The sequence below is a fragment of the Pan paniscus genome, chromosome 12 (genome assembly GCF_029289425.2).
Source record: "Pan paniscus chromosome 12, NHGRI_mPanPan1-v2.0_pri, whole genome shotgun sequence".
Lineage (NCBI taxonomy): Eukaryota > Metazoa > Chordata > Mammalia > Primates > Hominidae > Pan > Pan paniscus.
Genome location: NC_073261.2, coordinates 71,690,378 through 71,714,172, shown reverse-complemented (window position 1 = coordinate 71,714,172; position 23,795 = coordinate 71,690,378). Strand labels below are relative to the sequence as shown.

The window sequence follows — 23,795 nt, the reverse complement described above, 5'->3', positions numbered from 1 at the left end:
CATCTGCAATTTCACCTACTTAGGAGGCTGAGGTGAGAGGATTGCTTGAGCCCAGGAGTTTGAGGCTGCAGTGAGCTATAATCATGTCACGGCGTTCTAGCCTGGGTGACAGAGTGAGACCCTGTCTCAAAAAATTGAATAAGGAATACAGTGTCTGAGAGGTAGTAGGCTATAGAATTTAGAAATGTCTAGAACAATGCTTGACACTTAAAAGAAGCCTGGTGAATATTTGACAAATTGATGGAAAAAAGGGAAGGAAAGTTACAGCCAGATTCTAGAGGACTGAAGCGCTTATAGTTTATTCTTCAGACTGAGTAATTTTGAGCTAGGAGAAACTGTGTTCACAGCTGTGCTTCTGAAAGATCAGTCTGGGTGCACTATGTGAAGGAAATCGAGTAGTAGGGAAAGCTGGTGGAGGGAGCCATTGTTTCAGGGCTGGTTATGTGACAGGATGGGTCTGAAACATGAGTGACAATAAGGATTCCATAAATAAGGGTCATCCCAACTTAGACTCAGTGACTAGCTGCTGGATACTGGTAACAAGGAGATAAAGATATCCAAAGACTGATTGACAGGGGGCAGTGCTGGTCCTGTAGGCAGCAATGAGGACTCAAGCAGAGCTAACCCAGTATGGTAGTAGGGCAAGGAGAGGAACTATGTGTCTGTGGAAGGCGTTTCATGAATATTCACATAATGGGGAATTAGTGAGATGGTTTCACCCTCATTATCCTTGTAATTAATGCACGGATGGCAGAACGCTCAAGTACAAACATGAAGACGCTGAACTGTTCCATGTTGACCAGCAGTCGTTGCATTTGTTCCTGCTACCTGGGTGGGGCACAGTAGCACGCAACACACTGAACAGAGTCTTCTCTGGGTTACAGACATCAGCGTGGACCATCCTGATGAGAAGTCCATAATCACTTATGTGGTGACTTATTACCACTACTTCTCTAAGATGAAGGCCTTAGCTGTTGAAGGAAAACGAATTGGAAAGGTGAGCTGGTGCCAATTTTGTGAGTTGTGAGACATAATTAAGGTTAATTGAGCCCTCATTCTCCCATGCACTCATAAAGTTTGCCAATAGCAATTTGTAGTGGACTCTCCGGATGGTAGGGAAATCGGCGGAAGCCTCTTCATCCTGAAGGGTAATAAGAGGTGGGAGAGATGGCCACCATATTTAGGAAAGGATCTGGGGGCTATCTCAAACCCAGCAACATCTTTCTCCTCAACTGCTCCAGGAAATTGGGTATTGGAAATCTGATCGAGTTGCCTAATGTCATGGGTGTGACATCCTACTTACCACAGTTGAAAAGGCCCCAGCATCGTGCTTTTTACTTCTCATTTGGCTGATGTTCACCTGCCATGTTTTCAAAACACCTCAGACCAGATGACATTGTCCTCTCAATGCAGTGAAGTCAAAAATTAATGGGCATTTATGGGACAGGATCAAGCTAAATTGAGCCCTTTTTGTTTCTCTAGGGATTTCAGATGTTAGGCTACAGAAATCATTCAGAATCTCTTTGCTTGGGGGTTGGAAAGTTACAGAACCAATTACAGTTAAGCTGTCATTGCTCACAAATAATAATCACAGTCTGGGCCCCTCTTAGCAGATGGTTCCTTGAGTTAAAATGCTTGTGCCCAGGTACAGCTGAACTGTTTCAAAGCTGGTCAACTGTTTCAGAGCTGGCCAAACTGTTTCAAAGCCGGTCGTTTTGTGTGCGTGCACTTGTATAGGGTTACAATCGTATTTAACTTATGGAGTGACATGATCTTTTCAATTTTTCTATCCCTTGTTTACAGGTGCTTGACAATGCTATTGAAACAGAAAAAATGATTGAAAAGTATGAATCACTTGCCTCTGACCTTCTGGAATGGATTGAACAAACCATCATCATTCTGAACAATCGCAAATTTGCCAATTCGCTGGTCGGGGTTCAACAGCAGCTTCAGGCATTCAACACTTACCGCACTGTGGAGAAACCACCCAAGTAAGATGCATATTGTAGTGTGATCATTAATATGGAAAGACACATCACTGTAGCCAACAGACCCCTATGTTCTGATTTCTGTAATCTCATCTCTTAACTGAATGCCACTCAGTAGTGTGTCCTACTCCTTTTCATCTGATTCTGTTTTGCTGAGATTTATGATAGATCATGCTCTCTCTGAGCCCTTCCCAATATAAATGTGCCACTGACATACAGGATATATGAGAATTCCAAGAAATGGTACAAGTCCCCAACCCCTTATCCAAAACCATTGTACCTAGTGTGTTTCAGGATTCCATAATTTTTGGATTTTAAAAAAACAGCACAGCTCATATGTTGTATATTTTAAGACCCCAGATGGGACTAAGGCAATAGCCCATAAGCCCAGTAAGTATCTGTAGCAAAATGTGTAAATATTCACATTGCATTAGATAAAGAAAGATAATAGATAATTTCATAACAGTTCAGAACAGGTTTTGCAACCCAAAAAAAGTTTGATTTTTTTTCATATCTTTTTTAAGTTCATAATTGTTGAATAAGGATTGTAGACCTTATCTATTGCTTACCATAGTTCCAAAGTCATTTTTTCTTTTCTGAAAACTCAGTTGCATATATCGTGGTAAGGTCTCTAAAACCCATTGAAAATTATATTAGGTAGACATTTGAAATAATCCGTGTTGAATGCATTCAGCTACACTGAATGAATGAAGTAAGTCCATTGTCCAGGATTTGGGGTTTAAACCTTGATTTAAGTGAATACAAAAGAGTATTGCATGCCTTTGACACCCTCAAATATAAATGTCAGCAACAACAAACAACCACAAAGAAATTCCACGGTTTGGTATGTTTCAAGGTTTGTAATAGCCAATAAGCAACCTACTAATGTCTCTTTGACATGCATTTCATGTAAGTCAGACCAGAGTTAAATGGTTTTTAAAATGCATGACAGTGTGAAATTTTTTTTTTCTCCAGTACCAAATGAATGTTTTCCCCTGTGTTTAGATTTACTGAGAAGGGGAACTTGGAAGTGCTGCTCTTCACCATTCAGAGCAAGATGAGGGCCAACAACCAGAAGGTCTACATGCCCCGGGAGGGGAAGCTCATCTCTGACATCAACAAGGTAAAGTGGATCTGGACTCTGCATGGGCCCTGACCTCCTGGAGGCTTCAGGTTCTATCACTAGGTCTCGACTGCTAAGAGGACAAGAGACTGGAAGGGGCTGTCCCCACCTGCCGAATTGACAATTGGCAGCTGGTGCTCAGGTGTGGCAAAGGACCAAGCAAACAATGGTACCGGGTTAGGCTGCTGGAGGCTTCAGGGGGCAATGTTAGATTTTATCAAACCAGCTTTGGCGTAGGCTATACACCTTGCTACTCAGATACATATCACTTTACTTCTCATCTGAGGCAATTGTTTCAAACATCTTTAAATTACAGAAAGGAGAAATTGAAACCTTATTTCATGTGTTTGGAATCATAGTAGTTGTGGGGCTTAGGATGTTGGCTTCTTGCATTAGAGATGCTGTCAAATAAGCAATTTTAATCATCATGCCTATTATGCCTGCAGTTATAGAAATTCACAGCAGGCATTATTTCCAACTAGAAAGAAATTTGAAAAATTCTAGAACTTTGGTCACTTGTACAGAACTACATTCCTTTATGCTGCTCATTAAAATTTTTTTTTTTTAATGGAGACAGGGTCTCACTATATAGCCCAGGCTAGTCTTGAACTCCTGGCCTCAAACAATCCTCCCACCTCGGCTTTCAAAGTGCTGGAATTATAGGCGTGAGCCACTGCATCTGGCCCCACTTAGATTCCTTCGAGTGGAATGTTTGATTTTTTTTTTTAGGTGAAGAAATACATTTCATAGGAATGAATTTAATATGGACAGTAGGTCAGGATTTTGAAAGAAATTTCAGATGTGTAAATTTTTTAAAAGTGGCCCAGGGTGGAATGAATGAGAAATTCATATGAATTCTTAGAAAAATCATTTATCTTTTTTATATGATCAAAGCTATTTAAGATAATTTATTTCCTCTTAAAGTAAGAGATTTATAATTTACTTATATTACTTCATAGCTACAGTTTTGTTTTCCGAGTACAACACAGAATCTTTAGATTTAGATGACGGAAGAGCATTCCCATGAGGATACACTGAGAGAAAAACCCGTTTTTTTCCTCAAGGCTTGAGAGTCAGTGAGAGTGGGAATGGGATTTCCCATTCAAGCTGTCAGGTCCTTTTGAGAAATATTAGCTGTTGACTGTAACCACGGAAGTTTCCTTGAACACTGCAGGAAACTGTGTTTGTGTGTGTGTGTGTTTTCATTTTTGTAGGCCTGGGAAAGACTGGAAAAAGCGGAACACGAAAGAGAACTGGCTTTGCGGAATGAGCTCATAAGACAGGAGAAACTGGAACAGCTCGCCCGCAGATTTGATCGCAAGGCAGCTATGAGGGAGACTTGGCTGAGCGAAAACCAGCGTCTGGTGTCTCAGGTTCTGCTCTTGACATTATTAAAAAGACTGTTGCTAGGGTAATCTAGAAACACAGACCATCCCCAGGGGCATAGGGCCAGAGGACAGCTGCTTATTGACATTCTTTATTCTGGAGGAACGTCAGGTCACCTTGGCCCCTTCCCATTAAGAGGATGTTTATAATTTCTAATATACAGTTCTATTTATCTGACTTTTCATAGATTTGGAAGCAGCTCAAGCAGAGTTTGTTTTAGAGCCATTGAGTGTGTGTGAACTGTTCACATTTATAAGTTTTAACAGTTTCTCTCTTTTCTTTAATCTTTGACCAACTAATCCTACGAGGCAGTTAGACTGGTTGTGAAATAAACAAAAATGGCTTGCTTTTCCACCTGGCTTGACATAAGCTATCACCTGCTCTAGCTTTTCAGTAAGGTACTAGATATGAACTGGGCCCTTCTGCAAAATGAGCAGTTACTAGTTTGCTTTGAGGAGGGCATCTAAGCTCAAGGCAGAGACCAGTGGGGTGGGGGACTCAGGAGTCACATTTGGCTTTAAGACCACCAGGGATTAATGTGTGCTCAAGATTTCATGTCTGCTCTTTTTCCTTTTTTGGGGGGGGTGGCGCGGGAAATAGGTTTTTTGGTTTTGTTTTTGTTTTGTTTTGTTTTTGAGGCAGAGTTTCACTCTTGTCATTCAGGCTGGAGTGCAGTGGCACAATCTCGGCTCACTGCAACCTCTGCTTCCCAGGTTCAAGCGATTTTCCTGCCTTAGCCTACCAAGTAGCTGGCATTACAGGCACGTGCCACCACGCCCGGCTAATTTTTGTATTTTTAGTAGAGACAGGGTTTCACAATGTTGGCCAGGCTAGTCTCGAACTCCTGACCTCAAGTGATCTGCCCGCCTCGGCCTCCCAAAGTGCTGGGATTATAAGCATGAGCTACTGTGCCCGGGTGGATTTTTTATTTTCCTTCTTTTCATTCCGTTTCTCTGTAGGACAACTTTGGGTTTGACCTTCCTGCAGTTGAGGCCGCCACAAAAAAGCACGAGGCCATTGAGACAGACATTGCCGCATACGAGGAGCGTGTGCAGGCCGTGGTAGCCGTGGCCAGGGAGCTCGAGGCCGAGAATTACCACGACATCAAGCGCATCACAGCGAGGAAGGACAATGTCATCCGGCTCTGGGAATACCTACTGGAACTGCTCAGGGCCCGGAGACAGCGGCTCGAGATGAACCTGGGGCTGCAGAAGATATTCCAGGAAATGCTCTACATTATGGACTGGATGGATGAAATGAAGGTAAAACCTGACCGAAAGGAAGGAGGACAGAGCTGATCCAACCAGGGCTCTCTTTTCTGTGACTCATTCACTAAACCCCTACGTACAGCTGTGTGCCTTGTCTAACTGCCCACCTGTACAGCTAGAGGAGCCACATCACCCATGGGAAGATTGCTAGCTCAGGAATTAAATGAGACGTGAAGTGTGAAAAAGTTGTAGAGACCAGTTCAGTAGCCAGAGCTCTGTTTCTGTGACTTAGATATATTCCAGTGTAGGGAATCAATCACATTGTGGTTTTCTTTATTTTTAAGTTTTCAGGGTTAAACTAACTTACCGTTTCATTGATCTGTGAGTGAGTGGTACTACTTTGGGCAGGGGTCCCGGAGAGGTGGTATGGGGAGAAGGGAGGAGTGGTAGGTGCCATGGACAGAGGAGAGGTCAGGAACCAGGCAGCCAGAGTTCTGATTGTGAGTGCCTGAGTTGCCTAATCCTCTTTGAGCCCTCTTTCTTGGTCTTTAAATGGAGATTGTACTTACTATCTACCTCATCCAATTATTGCAAGGATGGAATGCGGTAGTATGTGCACAGATCATGGGATGGGCTGGATGGCAGTGGCTGGTCATGCCATTTATTGACTGCTCTTAGCATAGAGTTCCAACCTTTCCCCCTTCCCAGGAAGAGACCTGCTATCATGCCATGGCCCTGTACCTGTTCATGTCCTCCAATGCAGGCCATGGAATGCTCAGCCATGCCAAGCAGTTCTCCAGCTGGGAGGCCTTTAGCCTTGTAGACAGAAGAAAATAGGACAGTTTTCAGACAGTCCCATGAAGCTTCCTTTGTCTCAGCACACTGTGTTCCCAAGCTTGACCTTATGCAAGAGATTCCCTTCCCAGGATATAAGCTGTCATCTGTTGCCTACCTCTTGGACTGTTCCTGGCAGAGGGGCAAAGTCATCTGATACCATCAGTTTTCCCTCCTATTGTTCCAGATTTACAGTGTTCTTAGGTCTGGTCTCTCTTGACCTCTCAAAATAGAAATGTTCGTAAAATGTAGCAGAGAGGGACTTTTCATTTTATAAATCATGATGCACATTGTAACTCAGTTGGTCCAGAGACTTCCTCAGAAGTAAGAGTGAAGTAGAAATCTCATCTGGCGAGGATGTAGAATGAGGCCCCCAAATTTCGCTGGTTGATGGAAGAAACAAGAAAATATCAGTGGGTTCAAACTTAAACTCTAGAAGTTGCTTGGGGTCTACTAAGCAAGACAGCCACCTGACCCTGCTCTCCTTATTGGTTTAAAGATGTGGCTTGTAAGCTTTTCAAGTAGATTGTTTTCCCATTGATTGTGTAAGTACAGTAGAGGCATACCAATAAGCTCTTAACAGAGGAAAAACATTCACTTACAGGCTCAGCAACTTCTAAAAGATTTCTTTCAACTTTGAAGTGACCAAGTCTATCACCTTTACTTATTTATTTTTGAGTAGTTGTTGCAGCGGTTTCTTCTTGAAGCTCCAGTTTATATTTTGGAATCTTTCATACAGCACCCCCGCCCATGCTCCCCCCCCCCACCCCCACCCCTGCTGGCCCTCACCATCTTTTTCTTCTATTCTGCACTTTTTAGTGTAGATTTGACTTACTTATTCCAAGTTTGGTGATCCTTAGTTTGTGATAGCTCTCCTGACTCAGGCCTTCAGGTTTGATTTGTTTTGTTCTGGTTTGTTGGCCATCATCTTCCCCTGAAGGTGTGGGGTCCATGGCAGACTAGAGGGAAGGCACAGCTTCATTGCTGGCTCTCTGCTTGTCCAAAGATGATGTGATGCTGAAGTCAAGGCTATAGTCACAGATGTCCTTTTGGTTGCTTCTTGTGCACAGGTGCTAGTATTGTCTCAAGACTATGGCAAACACTTACTTGGTGTGGAAGACCTGTTACAGAAGCACACCCTGGTTGAAGCAGACATTGGCATCCAGGCAGAGCGGGTGAGAGGTGTCAATGCCTCCGCCCAGAAGTTCGCAACAGACGGGGAAGGTAAGGATGGCCCATTCCAAGCATTACCTCCGGGTCACCAGAGATTCATATTTATAGAAACACAGTGGGGCTTTTGAAGTTACTGTGCCACTATACATTCCTGGTGGGTTTGTCATGGGAACATGAAATACGGTGGAGTGGCCTTCTGAACACTAACTCCATCTTGTTTTTCTGGAATTGATACATCCTTTCCTTAAATACGCAAATGCTGCCTTTGCTTTGAGTGGCTTGGTGTTTGGCAGTGAGACTTTGTCATACCTCAGTCTCTCTGGCCATGCACCGACACCCTGGTGTGGCTGTTCCAGCAGCTCCTGGCTTTCACAGCTGGTTGCATATACCTCTCTTTGGAGGATGTTTAGAATGATTTGGTTATGCTTCGTGTATTTCTAGAAACAATTATATGCAGCTGCCTTTTTCATATGATTCAAGTGCTTTCTTGCAGGAGGATGATCACTTTGTCTGCGGTTTGGCCAAAAAAAAATAATGTTTATCATTGCCCTCACTCCTGTTCTAGTCAAGTTATTAGAAGGTGCTCCATTGCCTTATCGCATGGCCCTGCATTTACATTTAGCAGTGAGCTGGTAATCATAAGAATAGGGGGTGTAGCTTACTGCCTGCCAGTGAGCCTGCACCCATGCTGAGCTCCCTCACACAGCTACATTCCTTCCTTGATGTTAAACAGGTTACAAGCCCTGTGACCCCCAGGTGATCCGAGACCGCGTGGCCCACATGGAGTTCTGTTATCAAGAGCTTTGCCAGCTGGCGGCTGAGCGCAGGGCCCGTCTGGAAGAGTCCCGCCGCCTCTGGAAGTTCTTCTGGGAGATGGCAGAAGAGGAAGGCTGGATACGGGAGAAGGAGAAGATCCTGTCCTCGGACGATTACGGGAAAGACCTGACCAGCGTCATGCGCCTGCTCAGCAAGCACCGGGCGTTCGAGGACGAGATGAGCGGCCGCAGTGGCCACTTTGAGCAGGCCATCAAGGAAGGCGAAGACATGATCGCGGAGGAGCACTTCGGGTCGGAGAAGATCCGTGAGAGGATCATTTACATCCGGGAGCAGTGGGCCAACCTAGAGCAGCTCTCGGCCATTCGGAAGAAGCGCCTGGAGGAGGCCTCCCTGCTGCACCAGTTCCAGGCAGATGCTGATGACATTGATGCCTGGATGCTGGACATCCTCAAGATTGTCTCCAGCAGCGACGTGGGCCACGATGAGTATTCCACACAGTCTCTGGTCAAGAAACACAAGGACGTGGCGGAAGAGATCGCCAATTACAGGCCCACCCTTGACACGCTGCACGAACAAGCCAGCGCCCTCCCCCAGGAGCATGCCGAGTCTCCAGACGTGAGGGGCAGGCTGTCGGGCATCGAGGAGCGGTATAAGGAGGTGGCAGAGCTGACGCGGCTGCGGAAGCAGGCACTCCAGGACACTCTGGCCCTGTACAAGATGTTCAGCGAGGCTGATGCCTGTGAGCTCTGGATCGACGAGAAGGAGCAGTGGCTCAACAACATGCAGATCCCTGAGAAGCTGGAGGATCTGGAGGTCATCCAGCACAGGTGAGCGGGGCGCTGGTCAGCCACTGGCCTGTTCCTTGTGACCACCAGTGGCCCAGGAGGTGACCACCCTGTCAAATTGCCATTTCAGATTTGAGAGCCTAGAACCAGAAATGAACAACCAGGCTTCCCGGGTTGCAGTGGTGAACCAGATTGCACGCCAGCTGATGCACAGCGGCCACCCAAGTGAGAAGGAAATCAAAGCCCAGCAGGACAAACTCAACACAAGGTGAGCACGTGGCCAGCAATGTGCCAGCCTCCCGCGCGTGGGGCTAGGGAGGGTGAGGTCACTCATCGAGCTTTGCTGTTGGGAATTTCCCACATGGGGTCATCGACATTGCAACACTGATGTCATGGCATTGGCACCTGCCTTTTGACATGTCCTTGTTTTGTAAGAAGTGTCTCTCAGGGCAACATCATTGGTTGCAGGAGGATTATCTGAGTCAGCCCAGCATCTGCCCCTCGCCACACCAAAGTTAGGGCCTTGGTGTGACCTGTGTCCAGTGTAGAAGGTATTAAGATGACACCTGTGCTGTCCATTTTATAGTAACTTCAGGAACAGGACTCTAGCATGTTTAACACTTAATTTGCCAATGAAAGTCCTGATTGTCAGGGCAGACCTTTGTTCCAGTCTTATCTTTCTGTTGAGTAAACATGTTTGAGTAGGTTATGGCAACTGGCCCCAGTTTTGAAGGTTACCATCAGTCTTAGATTTGGAAAACGTTCATTAGGTAGAGTTCAGAGATGTGTAAAATGTGTCACAGACATGAATTAATTGACTCTGGGAATGGATATGTTGTAATTGCTCACATTGGAGCTCTGTAACACATTCCTCTTCGTGACAGGCTTTTTCCAGATTACATTGCATCCCTGAGCTATTTCCATTATATTTGGTGTTCACAGTTTGAGTGAGATGATTTTCCAAAAAAGCATGTAGTCAAAGCACAGATGGAGAAAACAGATAAGCAGCATTAACCCATCACTGTTCCTTTTGCAATCCAGCCACGGTCAGTCTTCCCTTTTTCACACTCGCTGTCTGCCCCTGCACTCACAGGTGGAGCCAGTTCAGAGAACTGGTTGACAGGAAGAAGGATGCCCTCCTGTCTGCCCTGAGCATCCAGAACTACCACCTCGAGTGCAACGAAACCAAATCCTGGATTCGGGAAAAGACCAAGGTCATCGAGTCCACCCAGGACCTGGGCAATGACCTGGCTGGCGTCATGGCCCTGCAGCGCAAGCTGACCGGCATGGAGCGGGACTTGGTGGCCATTGAGGCAAAGCTGAGTGACCTGCAGAAGGAGGCGGAGAAGCTGGAGTCCGAGCACCCCGACCAGGCCCAGGCCATCCTGTCTCGGCTGGCCGAGATCAGCGACGTGTGGGAGGAGATGAAGACCACCCTGAAAAACCGAGAGGCCTCCCTGGGAGAGGCCAGCAAGCTGCAGCAGTTCCTACGGGACTTGGACGACTTCCAGTCCTGGCTCTCTAGGACCCAGACAGCGATCGCCTCGGAGGACATGCCAAACACCCTGACCGAGGCTGAGAAGCTGCTGACGCAGCACGAGAACATCAAGAACGAGATCGACAACTACGAGGAGGACTACCAGAAGATGAGGGACATGGGCGAGATGGTCACCCAGGGGCAGACCGATGCCCAGTACATGTTTCTGCGGCAGCGGCTGCAGGCCCTGGACACTGGATGGAACGAGCTCCACAAGATGTGGGAGAACAGACAAAATCTCCTATCCCAGTCACATGCCTACCAGCAGTTCCTCAGAGACACGAAGCAAGCCGAAGCCTTTCTTAACAACCAGGTAAGGTTTGTTCCTGCCTTTGCTTCCTTTCCGTGAAAGCAGCCCTGGCTGCCTTTTGAAATGTTTTGGCTGGGGCAGCTGGTTTAAACCACACCTGTATGGAATTATATGGATAATTTAGAGACTGATTTTTTTTCCCCCTTACTCTTAAGGCATTGAAATCCATCACATTGTAGGGGACAGGAATTGAAAGTTGCCATAAGAGCTGCTTTGCCTTACAAAGTACTGTTTGATTTCAGCTGCCATTGAGGATCTCTTATGTGTTCATAGTATGTCTTCATAATTGAGGTATTGATCCAATTTAAAAGATACAGTGAGGGCCAGGCATGATGACTCACTCCTGTAATCCCAGCTCTTGGGGAGGCTGGGACAGGAGAATCACTTGAGCCCAGCAGGTCAAGGGTGAAGTTAGCCGTGATCGTGCCACTGCACTCCAGCCTGGGTGGCAGGGTGAGACCCTGTCTCTTAAAAAAAAAAAAAAAAAAAGTACGGTGAGGATTTTTTTTTTTCTTGAGACCAGTCTGTCTTCTTGCTCTAGAAGGGTCAGGGACTTCACCTGAGGACACAAAGTAGAGATTAGAGAAATAAAAACAGCTGAGGATAGTCACCAACTTCAGGGCTGTTACTGTCTCAAAGAGAGAGTATGAAGGGTACATTGCTGTTGCCTTGATAGGCACGTGAGAGGACCCTTGAGGCTGATACACAAAGCTTTGGTTCCTTTCCTCACTCTATTTGGAAAAAAAAATTTAGAGCATTTAACCCCTGAGGGAAATTCAGTCAGTTACAGTGTCCCACTGGGTTTTTTTCCTCCTAACTTTTAATTTGATGTGATTTAATTATTTCATGTAAGTGTAATGAAGAAAGTGTTGTGAACTATGTTGCACGGAAATGTAGAACACAGGAAAATGAGATCCTTCATTGATCTGCTATGATTTGTTCCTCTTTTTAAATAAGGAGTATGTTCTGGCTCACACTGAAATGCCTACCACCTTGGAAGGAGCTGAAGCAGCAATTAAAAAGCAAGAGGACTTCATGACCACCATGGACGCCAATGAGGAGAAGATCAATGCTGTGGTGGAGACTGGCCGGAGGCTGGTGAGCGATGGGAACATCAACTCAGATCGCATCCAGGAGAAGGTGGACTCTATTGATGACAGGTACAGTTTTCTGAGGTTCTTAAGGGAGCCTTGCACCTTGGGGCTCTCAAACTTCTGAATCATTGGCCAGAAGCCCTTGGGAGTTTAGGTATAAATTTCCCAGTGGGCAGAATATGGGTGCCCAGCAGAAGTTCATCTACCCATACAGAAAATTAGTGAGCTGTGCATGACTGCCTGAGAATGTGGGTCTGGTGAGACATGTACAAGTGTCCACAAAAGGAAAGAAAGCCTGAGAAGCCAAGCTAATTCTTAACCAAGGACCTGTAAGAGCCGTAGTGCTGCATCGCGATCAGGTGTAAGCCATGCCCTTTGAGGATTAACACACGCTTGTGTCACCTGATAGGACCCCTGGCGCCAGGTATTCCCAGCCAAGCCCATGTTCCCCTTCATCCATGAGAAAGAAGCCTGTCAGGAGAGTGGGAAGGGAGGGTGAAGCTTGCTTGTTCTGAGTACCTGGCAAAGCTACAAAGGAACATTACCTGGACTTTTTTAGAAAATTGGCTTGGATAGTGCTGTAATAGGATCTTTTTCATGATGGAGAGGTAAATAAGAGCAAAGGTTATTTTCCTCTTCTGCCAGGGCATCTCCAGGATTGGATACACTTTCTTCATTTTTTGTTTAAAATTATTTTTTTATTTACGTGTGTGTGTGTGTGTGTGTGCGTGTGTGTGTGTGTGTGTGTCTGTCTGTCTGAAAGATTTCCTCCCCGGCTGGAGGCCAGTGGACTCTGTTTGACCCTAACTCTTTGACTCACTCCTTACTCTTGCCTTGCCCCGGTTACTTAAGTTGGAGGTTGGGGCAGATCAGGGGTTGGATGCACTAGCACGGGCCAGTCTGGGCCAGCCACTGGATCAATCACTAGCCCCTGTTCCAGTTTGGGTTGAATTTAAGGGCTTGCTGTGAGACTGATGTAATCAAAAAACAAGCCCTTCCTTTCTGCCACTCTTCTGGCCTTCACGTGTGTTGGAAAGGAAAAATATTCCTTTGCTTACCACATCTGAGAGGGTTTCCTGGGACCCCTGGTCAGGTTGACTTAAAATAAGACGGGTGGAGAGGGGATTACTCTGTTTCCAATAAAGATTGAGCTCCTGTCTTTACCACTTCCAATCTTTTTTTCTGAGCTGATTCCCAGGCTGAACTATATGTTCTAGGGTGGTATTGTGGAATAGAGAATAACTTATATTAATTATAATTTTGTATCTGTTGCTTTTAAAACAGCTGCAAAAAAGAAACATAAATCCACCAAACCCTCCTTAAATGAGCATGAGAAACAGCAATTGGGCAAAGCATTCTTAACCTAGGGAAAAAGAATTTCCTTTTTTTGTAATATTAACTCTGAGTATTTTGTAAATAAGATATCCTGTGTACTTCCATGTTAGATGCACACAGCTGATTTCCTGCAGGCGGGCTTGGCTGTTAGGGATGTGTGCATTCAGGCAGGCATGCAGCTGCCTTGCTGCTTCCTCGGTTTCTTTTTATGTCCCCAGTGCTGCAACTGCACAAAGCTGTTGGAAGCAGATGATGCTGTCTAGACTCCTGGATATGATAAAACGTTTCAGCAGCAGCAGCCCTCAGTTGTGGCTTAACCTTCATTTTGCCCTTGACCAAGAGCCTGGGCTACTGGTGTTCCAGAGCTTCCTTAGGATTCCTCAGTTTTAAAAATGAAACGTAAAGATAACCCTGTACTATCAATAAGCATAATAAAGATGGAAGGAGGGAGCTTTCCGATGACCTGCCATCAGGAGAACTACATTTTCTTATTTTTCTCCATTGATGTTAACTGAATTCTGATTTCACTTTAATATCCCCAGAGGCCCACAGAATTGAAACTGACCCTAGAGGGTACTTGTCTGTTATGAAAACACACACATCTGTGAGTTCCAGGTGTTGTAGGAGCACAAACTGAGTAAACATCTAAACCTTAAGATATAATCCCCGCTCCTCGAAACATCCTGACACTGTGGTGAAGCGATTCTCCTAGAATGTAAAGTCATTATAATGTGCTTACGTTCAGGAAGTTTCCTGAGTTGTTGAAAGAGTACCAGAACAAAGACACTGACTCTAACAGATGTGGGTGGGGCATGAGTGGCCTTCAAAGTGCCTGTGAGTGGGAAGAGACTGTCCTCAGCCTGCCCCAGGGGATGTGAACAGGGAGGGAGGGAGCTCCTGACCAAGAGGGAAATTCCAGCCACAGCACAGTTCATGGGGAGCAAGGAACAGTATCCAGCTTCATAAAGCAAGACCCTGTCTCACACCGGAAAACAGGCTCAGAAGTTACCCAGCTGTTTCACTCAGGCACCTGGGGTTCCTGACTATTCACAGAAACCAGAACACCCGCATCTGCTTCATGTGATGAGGGAGCTTTTTTGAGTCTTATTACAGGGAGAGAAAGTGAGAGATGGAAAAGCACTCTTAAGACTGTGGAAACTACTGCCTAGTTTTAAAAGGTCCTTCTCAGGCCCTTCCCTGTAATTGAATCCGTGATCCAACATGGAGAGAATTTCCTGAGTTTCACTTCCCACGAATGATGTCCATTGCACTAGTAAACCATTAAGCCACACTCACTTCTTTTAAGTGTCTTCTGAGTCAGCGGCAGTCCCAGATGCCTGTGTGGCTGTGTTTCACACCACACAAAGGCCGTTGTCACACCTGTGCATAGATCGGTGTCATTTGGACATGTGACTCTAAATCCTTGCCTCCTTCTTCCCATCTTGATGGTCCCACTATAGGAGAAAGGCTGCCTGGGCCGGTAACTGCCGGGCATGCATGAGAGTTGATTATATAAGAAATACATTCAGGATTCTGTATGGTCATATTTCTCCCTTAATGAATCTTTCCAGTGTTTGAAGTTGCTTTCATTTCTGTTATTTCCGTGAGAGGCGAGGATGTGTGTCCTGTTGTTAATTTCCAGTATCTGGGATGCTTCCCTGCCACTGTAGGACTTCAATGAGATGCCATGCCAAAGGGAATGGAATCCTTTATCCCTTTGACTACTGGCAGGACTCCTGCATTTGTCACTAACTCCAACTCATATTATCTCCTTTCTAAAGATTTGCATTCTTGAACTCCCCTAGAAATAGAACTGGAATTTGAGGGAAGGGAATTTCCTTTTGACATTCCTAACCCATCCACATTCTTAGATGACTAATTCTTTTTAGCCCAAATTCACTAACAATCTTTTATTTTTTTAAATTTAATTTTGGTTTCTGATGATAGATAGCAATGACATAAAATGTCTCTGGCCTTTATTATTTTTTGTTGTTATAAAAGCAGTAAATGTCTGACATTTTCAAGGGGAAAACTACTGCCCTTAATCCCATCTGTAGCATATGCCATTTAAGTGTTTGCTTTCTAACCCATGCCTTGGAGTTTTATATCATTTAATATGTATAAACTATTTTCATTTAGCATTATAGTATAATTATTTTTCTACGTTTGCATTTTGCCTATGTGGGATAAGCATATTAAGATCCCTTTTCCTGATGCTATGGAACTCCTTTCAACTTAAAAAAATTAAAAAGGCATTATTTGTCTCTAACATATGCCTAATGATATTTTTATTTACAATAATTGTATGTAATACTGTAATTTACTTAATATAAATTATATATGATGTTATAACATGTAAATATGTATAATTTCTACTGTTCTGTAGCCACTGGTACCTGCAGGAGCTATAGGGGCAGAGGGCTTTTCCCTTTGATTCTCCAGGCAGACAATGGCTATGACACTGCATTGTCAGCAGCCACTGAGGGCCCGTGTGGTGCATGCATCTCTACTCTAAGATCTTTCTTTCTCCTGGGGAAGTTTCTTCAGACACCAGTCAGCAGCACGTGTTCACCAAGCTGCTCTTACTCAGCGTGGTGGAGAATCCAAGGCTGTGTGTTCTTCCTCATCCCTGCCTCAGGGTTTGGTGGATAGAGGAGAGACCTTGTGCAGGCACAGGCAGTGAGAAATTGCTCTAAGAATCAGAATGAAAACCCAGCTCTCCTCAGTTGCACTCTGCCTTTATCCATCTTAATACCCTGAATATAGACTGGCTTTCTTGTTTAGGCAACTCAGGAGTATCAAGGAAGTGTATGTGTGGCAGTGCTTTTGAATCCTCAATGGGTCCTCCCCTATTGGAAATGAAGCTCTCCGCTATTGTAGTGGAGCCACTGGAAGGCAATCCTTTGCTAGGCATTCACGCTGCTATTTCTCAGTTTCCAGTCTCTAAGCCACTGGGTGCATGAAGGAAGTTTGCCAAAGAGTGCTGGCACCTTCACAGCAGATGGGGAAGGAGCCAAGTAGGGAGCGAGCACCCCCTTTACCTTAGCGTTTACCAAATTCAGCAGCTCTTTCCAGTTCTTACAAGTTATTTATTTAAGGTTTTGTGTTTTAACTTCTTTGAGCTTTAGTTACCCTTATCAATTGATTAAAAGTGGGATTGAGTTAGTATATAGTCTTACAGGTCTAAAAATTTTCATTCCTTTTTGTTGTATTTTTGGTGAGTTTTTTTCAAGATGAGAAACTGTTTATCAGGAAACATTTGTTTAAAGCCAGTTACATGATTATATATATTTTCTTAGCCTTGTATGTGTCACCCAGTTATGAGCTTCTTGAAAATAAGTTTCCACTTCTCCCCCGGTGCCTAAAATAAGTACTTGTACAAAGCGTGTGCTCATATTTTTTTCTTAACACCAGATTAGGAAGCAACAAATTTGTATAGATCATTTGACAGTATGTTCGGCCTGTTGTGTGGTTTGGGCAGATTTTTGGGTCTCTCTGGGACCATGGCTTACTCCTTTGGAGGATGCTAAAATCTGTTTATCTTGTCTCCTTCACATTATTGAGAACTGCAAGCAAACTCTTTTTAGCATAGTTAGGAATTCAGGAAATAAATTGATTTGTATTCTGTATTTCAAGATTCTCTACTTCCTTTTTTAAAAATTATTTTTGTTACCATTCTAATAGACATAGGAAGAATCGTGAGACAGCCAGTGAACTTTTGATGAGGTTGAAGGACAACAGGGATCTACAGAAATTCCTGCAAGATTGTCAAGAGGTATGTTACTCTTTAATCCCTCTATTCCTGTGTTCCAGTAATAGCAATTTCCAACCAGCATTTAGCACAAGAGCCTTTTGAATTATAAAATTAATGAAACCAGAAATCCATAGCACCCATTTGACTCGCAGGCAGGGATACGTGGCACTTCATCAGTTCTCCAGCCTACACAGTACAGCTTAATTAGATCATTATAATCTAGACTATTATATTAATAGTATAGTACTGCACTGTTCATTACAGTAGACACCAGCCACAATGTCTTTATGGTTGGTTGGCTATTTCATTTTAAATTAACTATAATTACATAAAACTAAGAGCGTAGTTCTTCCATCACTAGCTGTATTTTAAGTGCTCAGTAGCCAACTTTGACTAGTGGCTACCATGTTGGACAACACAGATATAGAACATTTCTGTCGTCAAAGGAAGTTGATTGGATATTGATGTCCTAGAATATTGTGCAACCTAGAAGTATTTAGTGTCATGCTTTCACTCTTTAAAGCAATGTACATTTCAATGATATGGAAGGAAAGAGCTAAAGGGAACTGAAACTGGCTACCAAGTAAGAAGCAGAGATTTTCAAAATACAAATTAGTTTCTTATTCGCTTAAGACCTTCATCTATCCATCTTTCAGGCTGTTCCCATGTGTATCTAACATGCAAAGAGCAGTAATGCTGATTCCAAGCACCAAGTTTTAATGTGGCATTAATCTGATGATCATTGTACTATTTCATGCTCTTCTGATACATGCACAAACTTTGAAAACTAAAGTTGGCCAGAAAAAAGTAGTTTCTCTGCACGCTAGTTGGAGAATAGCATCTAGCTGATTTCACGTGTGAGTTCGTGAGCACACCATATTTCTCTGTCTGCCGGAGAACAACAGACTCAGCCCTCTCTGGTTTATTAAAATAAAAATCCTCAGGCAAAAATGGGGTGAGGAATATCCACAAAAAGCTGCAGGAACCTTGATGGGGCTAAGAGTATGGGGGTAGAATCAGGTCATACGCTGAGAATACAACTTCAATCATCACAGACACCCTGCATGCAAATGTGTGACTGTGCATTAAAAGAAATACGGCTCCAGTGACAGCTGCGTTAGATCACGTATGACAGAAGCAATCCTTTGCATCCGTTAAACTGCTGTCTTACTGCGAATCTTGTAATATGCTCTTGCAGCAAAACCTTAAGAAGGAAAGCCCCTAAACTATGAAGCTTAGGGTCTGTCAGCTTTGAGCACCACATTGATGAATCTAGGTCTCTGGGGGATTTGCCCGGAGCCAGACAGGCTGAAGACAGGAGTGCCTCTTCTAAGTGACACGCAAGCATTAGTAACCCATTTGAATAGGATACTCACTTACAGAGGCATTCATGTCCCAAGACAGGGCATAGAAGAGAGTAATGGGATCTAAAGTTAGCTATGTGGAGTTGCCTAGTGTGCTGCGGTAATACCAGTTGCCATTTTTCATTGGAGGGAGTAAAAGGGATGAAGAGGTGTTTGTAGCTTGGGCTGTGCCTTCCACAGATTGGTAGTCCCTGTTTCACCTTGAGAAACCATCTGTGACTCCCTGTAACCTCAGCCCATATTCCTGGGGGTAGGGGGTTCAATGGGATCCCACACTCCTGCTTCTAAAGGGCAAGTTAGTAAGATGAAATTCATTTACCTAACCATGGTAAAGCTCAGTTTAAATCTAAGAAAAAGAAGACCAGGGAGTGAGCAATGAGTGGCCAGGGGAACCCTTGAGAGAAACCTATTTGTATTTGAAATTTCCAGTCTCTTATTTTCCACTGACATATGTAGATTTCGTAAGTAGACATGTATGGGAAAAGTAAGTAGATAAAGTTACAGTTCTTCCCGATAGAATCACAGGAAATGGTCAGTCTTAATAGGTCTTTAGATCTTTGTTTCCACTTGCTCTAAATGAGCATCCCTGGTTATGAGGAGTTCTCTCCTCCACACACACCTTGGCTGAGTTCCAGTGATTATGAGGCATGCCCAGGGGCTCTGTCTTCTGTGACTTCTCCTCAAAGGACACAGGAAAGTTTGGGTGGGGCTTTTTATGTCCAGGAGATGATTTGCAGATCTCTGTGTGACTGCTCTGCGAACTCATCCTGGTTTATCCTGTCTTCCCTTGTCCTGCCTGTCTCTCCTTGAGCCACATTAGAAGTTAGTACAGCCATAGTGTCTGTGGGAGGTGTCGGGTGTCCCACACCAGCATGTATAGTCTCTGCATGGTTGGTGGAATTTAGGTCAAGCTTGGGGGCTCTAAAACACTTGGTATAGTACTATAATCAAAAGGGTGATACAGTCATTGGCTATAAACTTTTCCATCATTCAGCCTTATTAAAATACACCCCTTTTAAGCCAGAATCTTTTGAGAATGGCGTTTCTGTGTGGACCAGCCCTACATTTGATAATCTACCTGTCATTCTGGTAGATATTTACAGAGCACTCAGAGGTCAAATTTAATACTATTACAGGATGTTGGTATTGTTCAAGGTATGGGGAATCCAGGGGTTTGTCTCTTTGTTCAGCTTCCTTCCTTGTTGGGTGCCTTGGTTAGAGAAGGTGTGGATTGTAAGATCCGCCCCTGTTACCACCCCCGTAAACACCACCTAGATGAGGACAGCTATTGTACCAGCAATACAGTATGCTGGCATATACAGTATGCTGGAATGAGCAGGGACCCTCCTATTCCCAGTTACAGTGGAAAGATAGAGACCATCATCATCTTTGTAGTGGTTTTGTTTTGTTTTGTTTGAGACAGAGTCTCACTCTGTTGCCCAGGCTGGAATACAGTGGTGGGATCTCGGCTCACTACAGCCCCCACCTCCCGGGTTCAAGCAAGTCTCCTACCTCAGCCTTCCAAGTAGCTGGGATTCCAGGCATGCACCACCATACCCAGCTAGTTTTTGTATTTTTAGTAGAGACGAGTTTTCACCCTGTTGGACAGGCTGGTCTTGAACTCCTGGCCTCAAGTGACCCACCCGCCTTGGCCTCCCAAAGTGCTGGGATTACAGGTGTGGGCCACCACGCCTGGCCCGTAGTGTTATTTTAATGTGATATCCTGAAAAACGAATGAATGATTTTAAAGGTATTCCTTTTGTGTTGTATGTCCTCACATTACACCACCTATTCTCTGGAACTGATTTTTATTTTTCCAGGAAGGCAGTATATCTACATGTGTCTGGTACAGGGATGTGAGTTAGTCCTTTACTGTTAGCTTAATTCAACGATCAAAGCATTTTTTCCTTATCTTTTTCCAGTCTGCACAGTGTTCTTTTCTGCAGAGAATGAGTAAATTCTTAAATGACCTTTGTAAATGCCCACAAATAATAACTGTAGCTTTGGTTGCAGAGTGCTGATGAACTAGCAAGTTCCATAGATCCATTTCATTGTGCTGTATCGCATGATGCTTTATCTGTAGGATGATGTGTTCAGCAAAGAGCAGATTTGTTTATAAGCCTCTGATTTTTATGTAGCGCTCTCTCTCTCTCTCTCTCTTTTTAATCCCTCTTGGGTAAGTGGTTATGAATAGTGAAAATATGTGAATGTCCTTGGCACTTTGAATCAGTAAATGCCTTCTGTTTTGTGTGTATGTACAGAATACTGGGAAAAATTTTGTCATTAAGTTTTACTTTAACTTCTTTTCCCCTAAGATTGAATAGCCATAGTCTTTCAGATTTTAGCTGCCCAGATAACTGGAACATAGATAATTATTTCCAAGTAGGAAGTGCGTGCCTTTATTGTCTAATAGATCCATGGTCTTTGATGACAAAGGGCTTTATGAGATTTGCTAGTTTTTCCCTCAACAAAGAGTGACATCAAAAATCTCACTACCTTTTGCTTTTAACCCCCTCCCACCCCCGCCCCCTGCCCCATTCCCTGTGTGGTGAATAGCCTGAGAATAGGGACAGTGCCCAAGAGTTCACCCACTTTCAGAGCCAGGGGGCTCCTGTGACCCACGTCGCTCTCCTTGACATCATTTCCAAAAAACAAATCTCGGGGAGCCTTTCCTGGCAGCAGCCCACAGCGGGAGTGGAAGGGCCTTGGAAATGTTAATTCTGTAAGTACTTCTACTGGTTTTATGTGTCACTTCTAGATCTTTGTTGGTAGAACCATGAAGGATTTAAGGTGCCAATTTGTTGTGACAATAACTGGTGTAAAAGTGGGCTTCTCACGGTCACTCAGGAGAAGGGACATGGTCCCTTCAGTTGGTTACTTCTGATTCCAGGCTGGCTCTGCATTCTTTTGTGTATCTTCAGCCTGAGCAAACAAAAAGCTCTTCCTAGGTTAGCAAAGCAAATGGGGTGGGAATCAGACTCTGGCATGGCCCTTACAGGCAGGCAGTAATGAGCCAGGGCCGATTCGGGATGGAAGCCAGCAAAAGTGGGTCTGGCCCTGGCGTTTGGCTGACCCCAGTAAGAGAGCTCCTTTATCAGGTCTGTCAGTGGCCGGCAGCCTTTGTGCGGCTCTCCAGAGTTCAGATCCAAGCAGACGTGTTGGGTCTCAGAATCAAGTCCTGTGAAGTGTTCTTGGTGTGAATGAAAGGTTCTTTAGAGAACTAGAGGCTATAGAAAAAGAGGTGAAGGTGACTCAAACTTGAAGGAAACATTGAAAGGGCATGATTGTTGCCTTAGCCCCACAGTGAGCAAGTTATTTATGCCTTTTTGCATTCCCTTCGATGCACCCACAAAAAGGGGGAGGTAATAAATAAGTAGTTTTTTTTTTTTTTTTTTTAATAAAAAGAACTAAGAGAGTAAGAAGGATTGCCAAATGGAGTAAAAGTCAATCATGATTAACATGGTATAGCTGACACAGGTATTTGGAAGAGAAAAAGAGTCATGTCTTGGAGTGGTTAGGGTAGAATTTTAAACACGGGCCTTTTTTGGGGAAAGCCAGTTATGAGTGCCAAACAGTTTGAAAACTGGCTTATAGAGCTTTTGTACTTCTGGAATGAATGTTAGATATAGTTTGGAGCAGAGCTCAGGTACAAGCTCCATCTAATGGACACCTGTCATGACGGGTCAGAGTTGTGAAGTTAAATATTTGGTTGTCTGTCACCATGGAAACGTGTGTAGTATGCATAATATGACATAAACACACCCCTTTCCAGGCGGAAAAAAGGCTGATGTCTAGGATCACAATCTCTGAATCCTTCTGATCTTTCTGTAGCTGTCTCTCTGGATCAATGAGAAGATGCTCACAGCCCAGGACATGTCTTACGATGAAGCCAGAAATCTGCACAGTAAATGGTTGAAGCATCAAGCATTTATGGCAGAACTTGCATCCAACAAAGAATGGCTTGACAAAATCGAGAAGGTGAGTTAAAACATTTGATGTGGCCATGGTGAGAAAACAAACAGGGTAGTAATAAACTCCTTTATTTAGCACATTTTCCAGCATATCTGATCTTATCTGTACATTTACGTAAGTTACACAGCCAGTAATAGCTCCCTTTGCATGTACGGGTTCCTGACTTCAACCCATCAAAAGGGAAAAAAGCAGAAACCCAACCAGTTAGTAGAAAATGCTTGATTTATCTTAGAACGAATACTAGGCATTTAGTTTCTGTTGTGCCTCTCATCTGCTGTTGCTGATGGACTGTGAGCTCTCATGCAGGGATTCCACTGTCTTGATCATATTATTTGTGTTGTACTGTGACAGATTGCACATAATTTTAAATATATACATATTTTTTAAAATTGCTTTTTCCTATGAGACTACTGTATACCAGGCGCTATAATAATTACTGTGATGTGTTATTCTTGCACAGAGAGATTCTGGGCAGCATAACTGAAGATGAATATGGAGTTCCCCCCACTTCTCTCCTTTTAGACTTTTTATAGTGTTTCAGATTCTTCACGGTTAAAATAATGTGTTGGCAGGGCACGGTGGCTCATGCCTGTAATCCCAGCACTTTGGGAGGCCAAGGCAGATGGATCACTGGAGGCCAGGAGTTTCAGACCAGCTTGGCCAACATGGTGAAACCCCATCTCTATGAAGCATACAAAAATAGCCAGGCCTGGTGGTATGTGCCTGTAATCGCAGCTATTGGGGAGGCTGAGGCACGAGCCCAGGAGGCAGAGGTTGCAGTGAGCTGAGATCGCGCCACTGTACTTCAGCCTGGGTGATAGAACGAGACCCTGTCTCAATATAATAACAATAATAATAATAATAATTATGTGTTGTATATCATCTTTGGTCATGGAATGGAGGAGATGAAGTCACGTTATTAGCATTCAGTATTCCGTTGCCCCAGTTGAAACTATTTCAGCATGTAACATTTATTGCTTAATTCCCATGAAACCCATGTAATGTACACAACCTAGGTCGTTGTTGATTTTATTGAGCAGTAACTTCATGTGGAAAGACTGTGTGTATTGAGTGAATGGTTAAATCACAGATCAAATGTCCTAGGTTTGTTTTTCACAGTGACATTTTTTCTGTAGCAAACTTGTTTATTTACAA

The 23,795-nt window shown here is 44.1% G+C and overlaps 1 protein-coding gene across 3 annotated transcripts in view; it reads left to right on the top strand.

The window, feature by feature from the left end:
• SPTBN1 (spectrin beta, non-erythrocytic 1) overlaps nucleotides 1–23,795 on the top strand; it is a 139,556-nt gene that overhangs the window by 90,355 nt on the left and 25,406 nt on the right. For all 3 annotated transcript variants that reach the window (XM_034953145.3, XM_008956253.5, XM_057301307.1), the window contains exons 7-18: nucleotides 885–997; nucleotides 1,804–1,991; nucleotides 2,994–3,111; nucleotides 4,326–4,484; nucleotides 5,457–5,759; nucleotides 7,610–7,763; nucleotides 8,446–9,316; nucleotides 9,405–9,542; nucleotides 10,368–11,124; nucleotides 12,079–12,281; nucleotides 17,235–17,325; nucleotides 22,500–22,646. In XM_034953145.3, coding sequence (XP_034809036.1) covers nucleotides 885–997; nucleotides 1,804–1,991; nucleotides 2,994–3,111; nucleotides 4,326–4,484; nucleotides 5,457–5,759; nucleotides 7,610–7,763; nucleotides 8,446–9,316; nucleotides 9,405–9,542; nucleotides 10,368–11,124; nucleotides 12,079–12,281; nucleotides 17,235–17,325; nucleotides 22,500–22,646 — 3,242 coding nt within the window. The remainder of the gene's footprint in view (nucleotides 1–884; nucleotides 998–1,803; nucleotides 1,992–2,993; nucleotides 3,112–4,325; nucleotides 4,485–5,456; nucleotides 5,760–7,609; nucleotides 7,764–8,445; nucleotides 9,317–9,404; nucleotides 9,543–10,367; nucleotides 11,125–12,078; nucleotides 12,282–17,234; nucleotides 17,326–22,499; nucleotides 22,647–23,795) is intronic.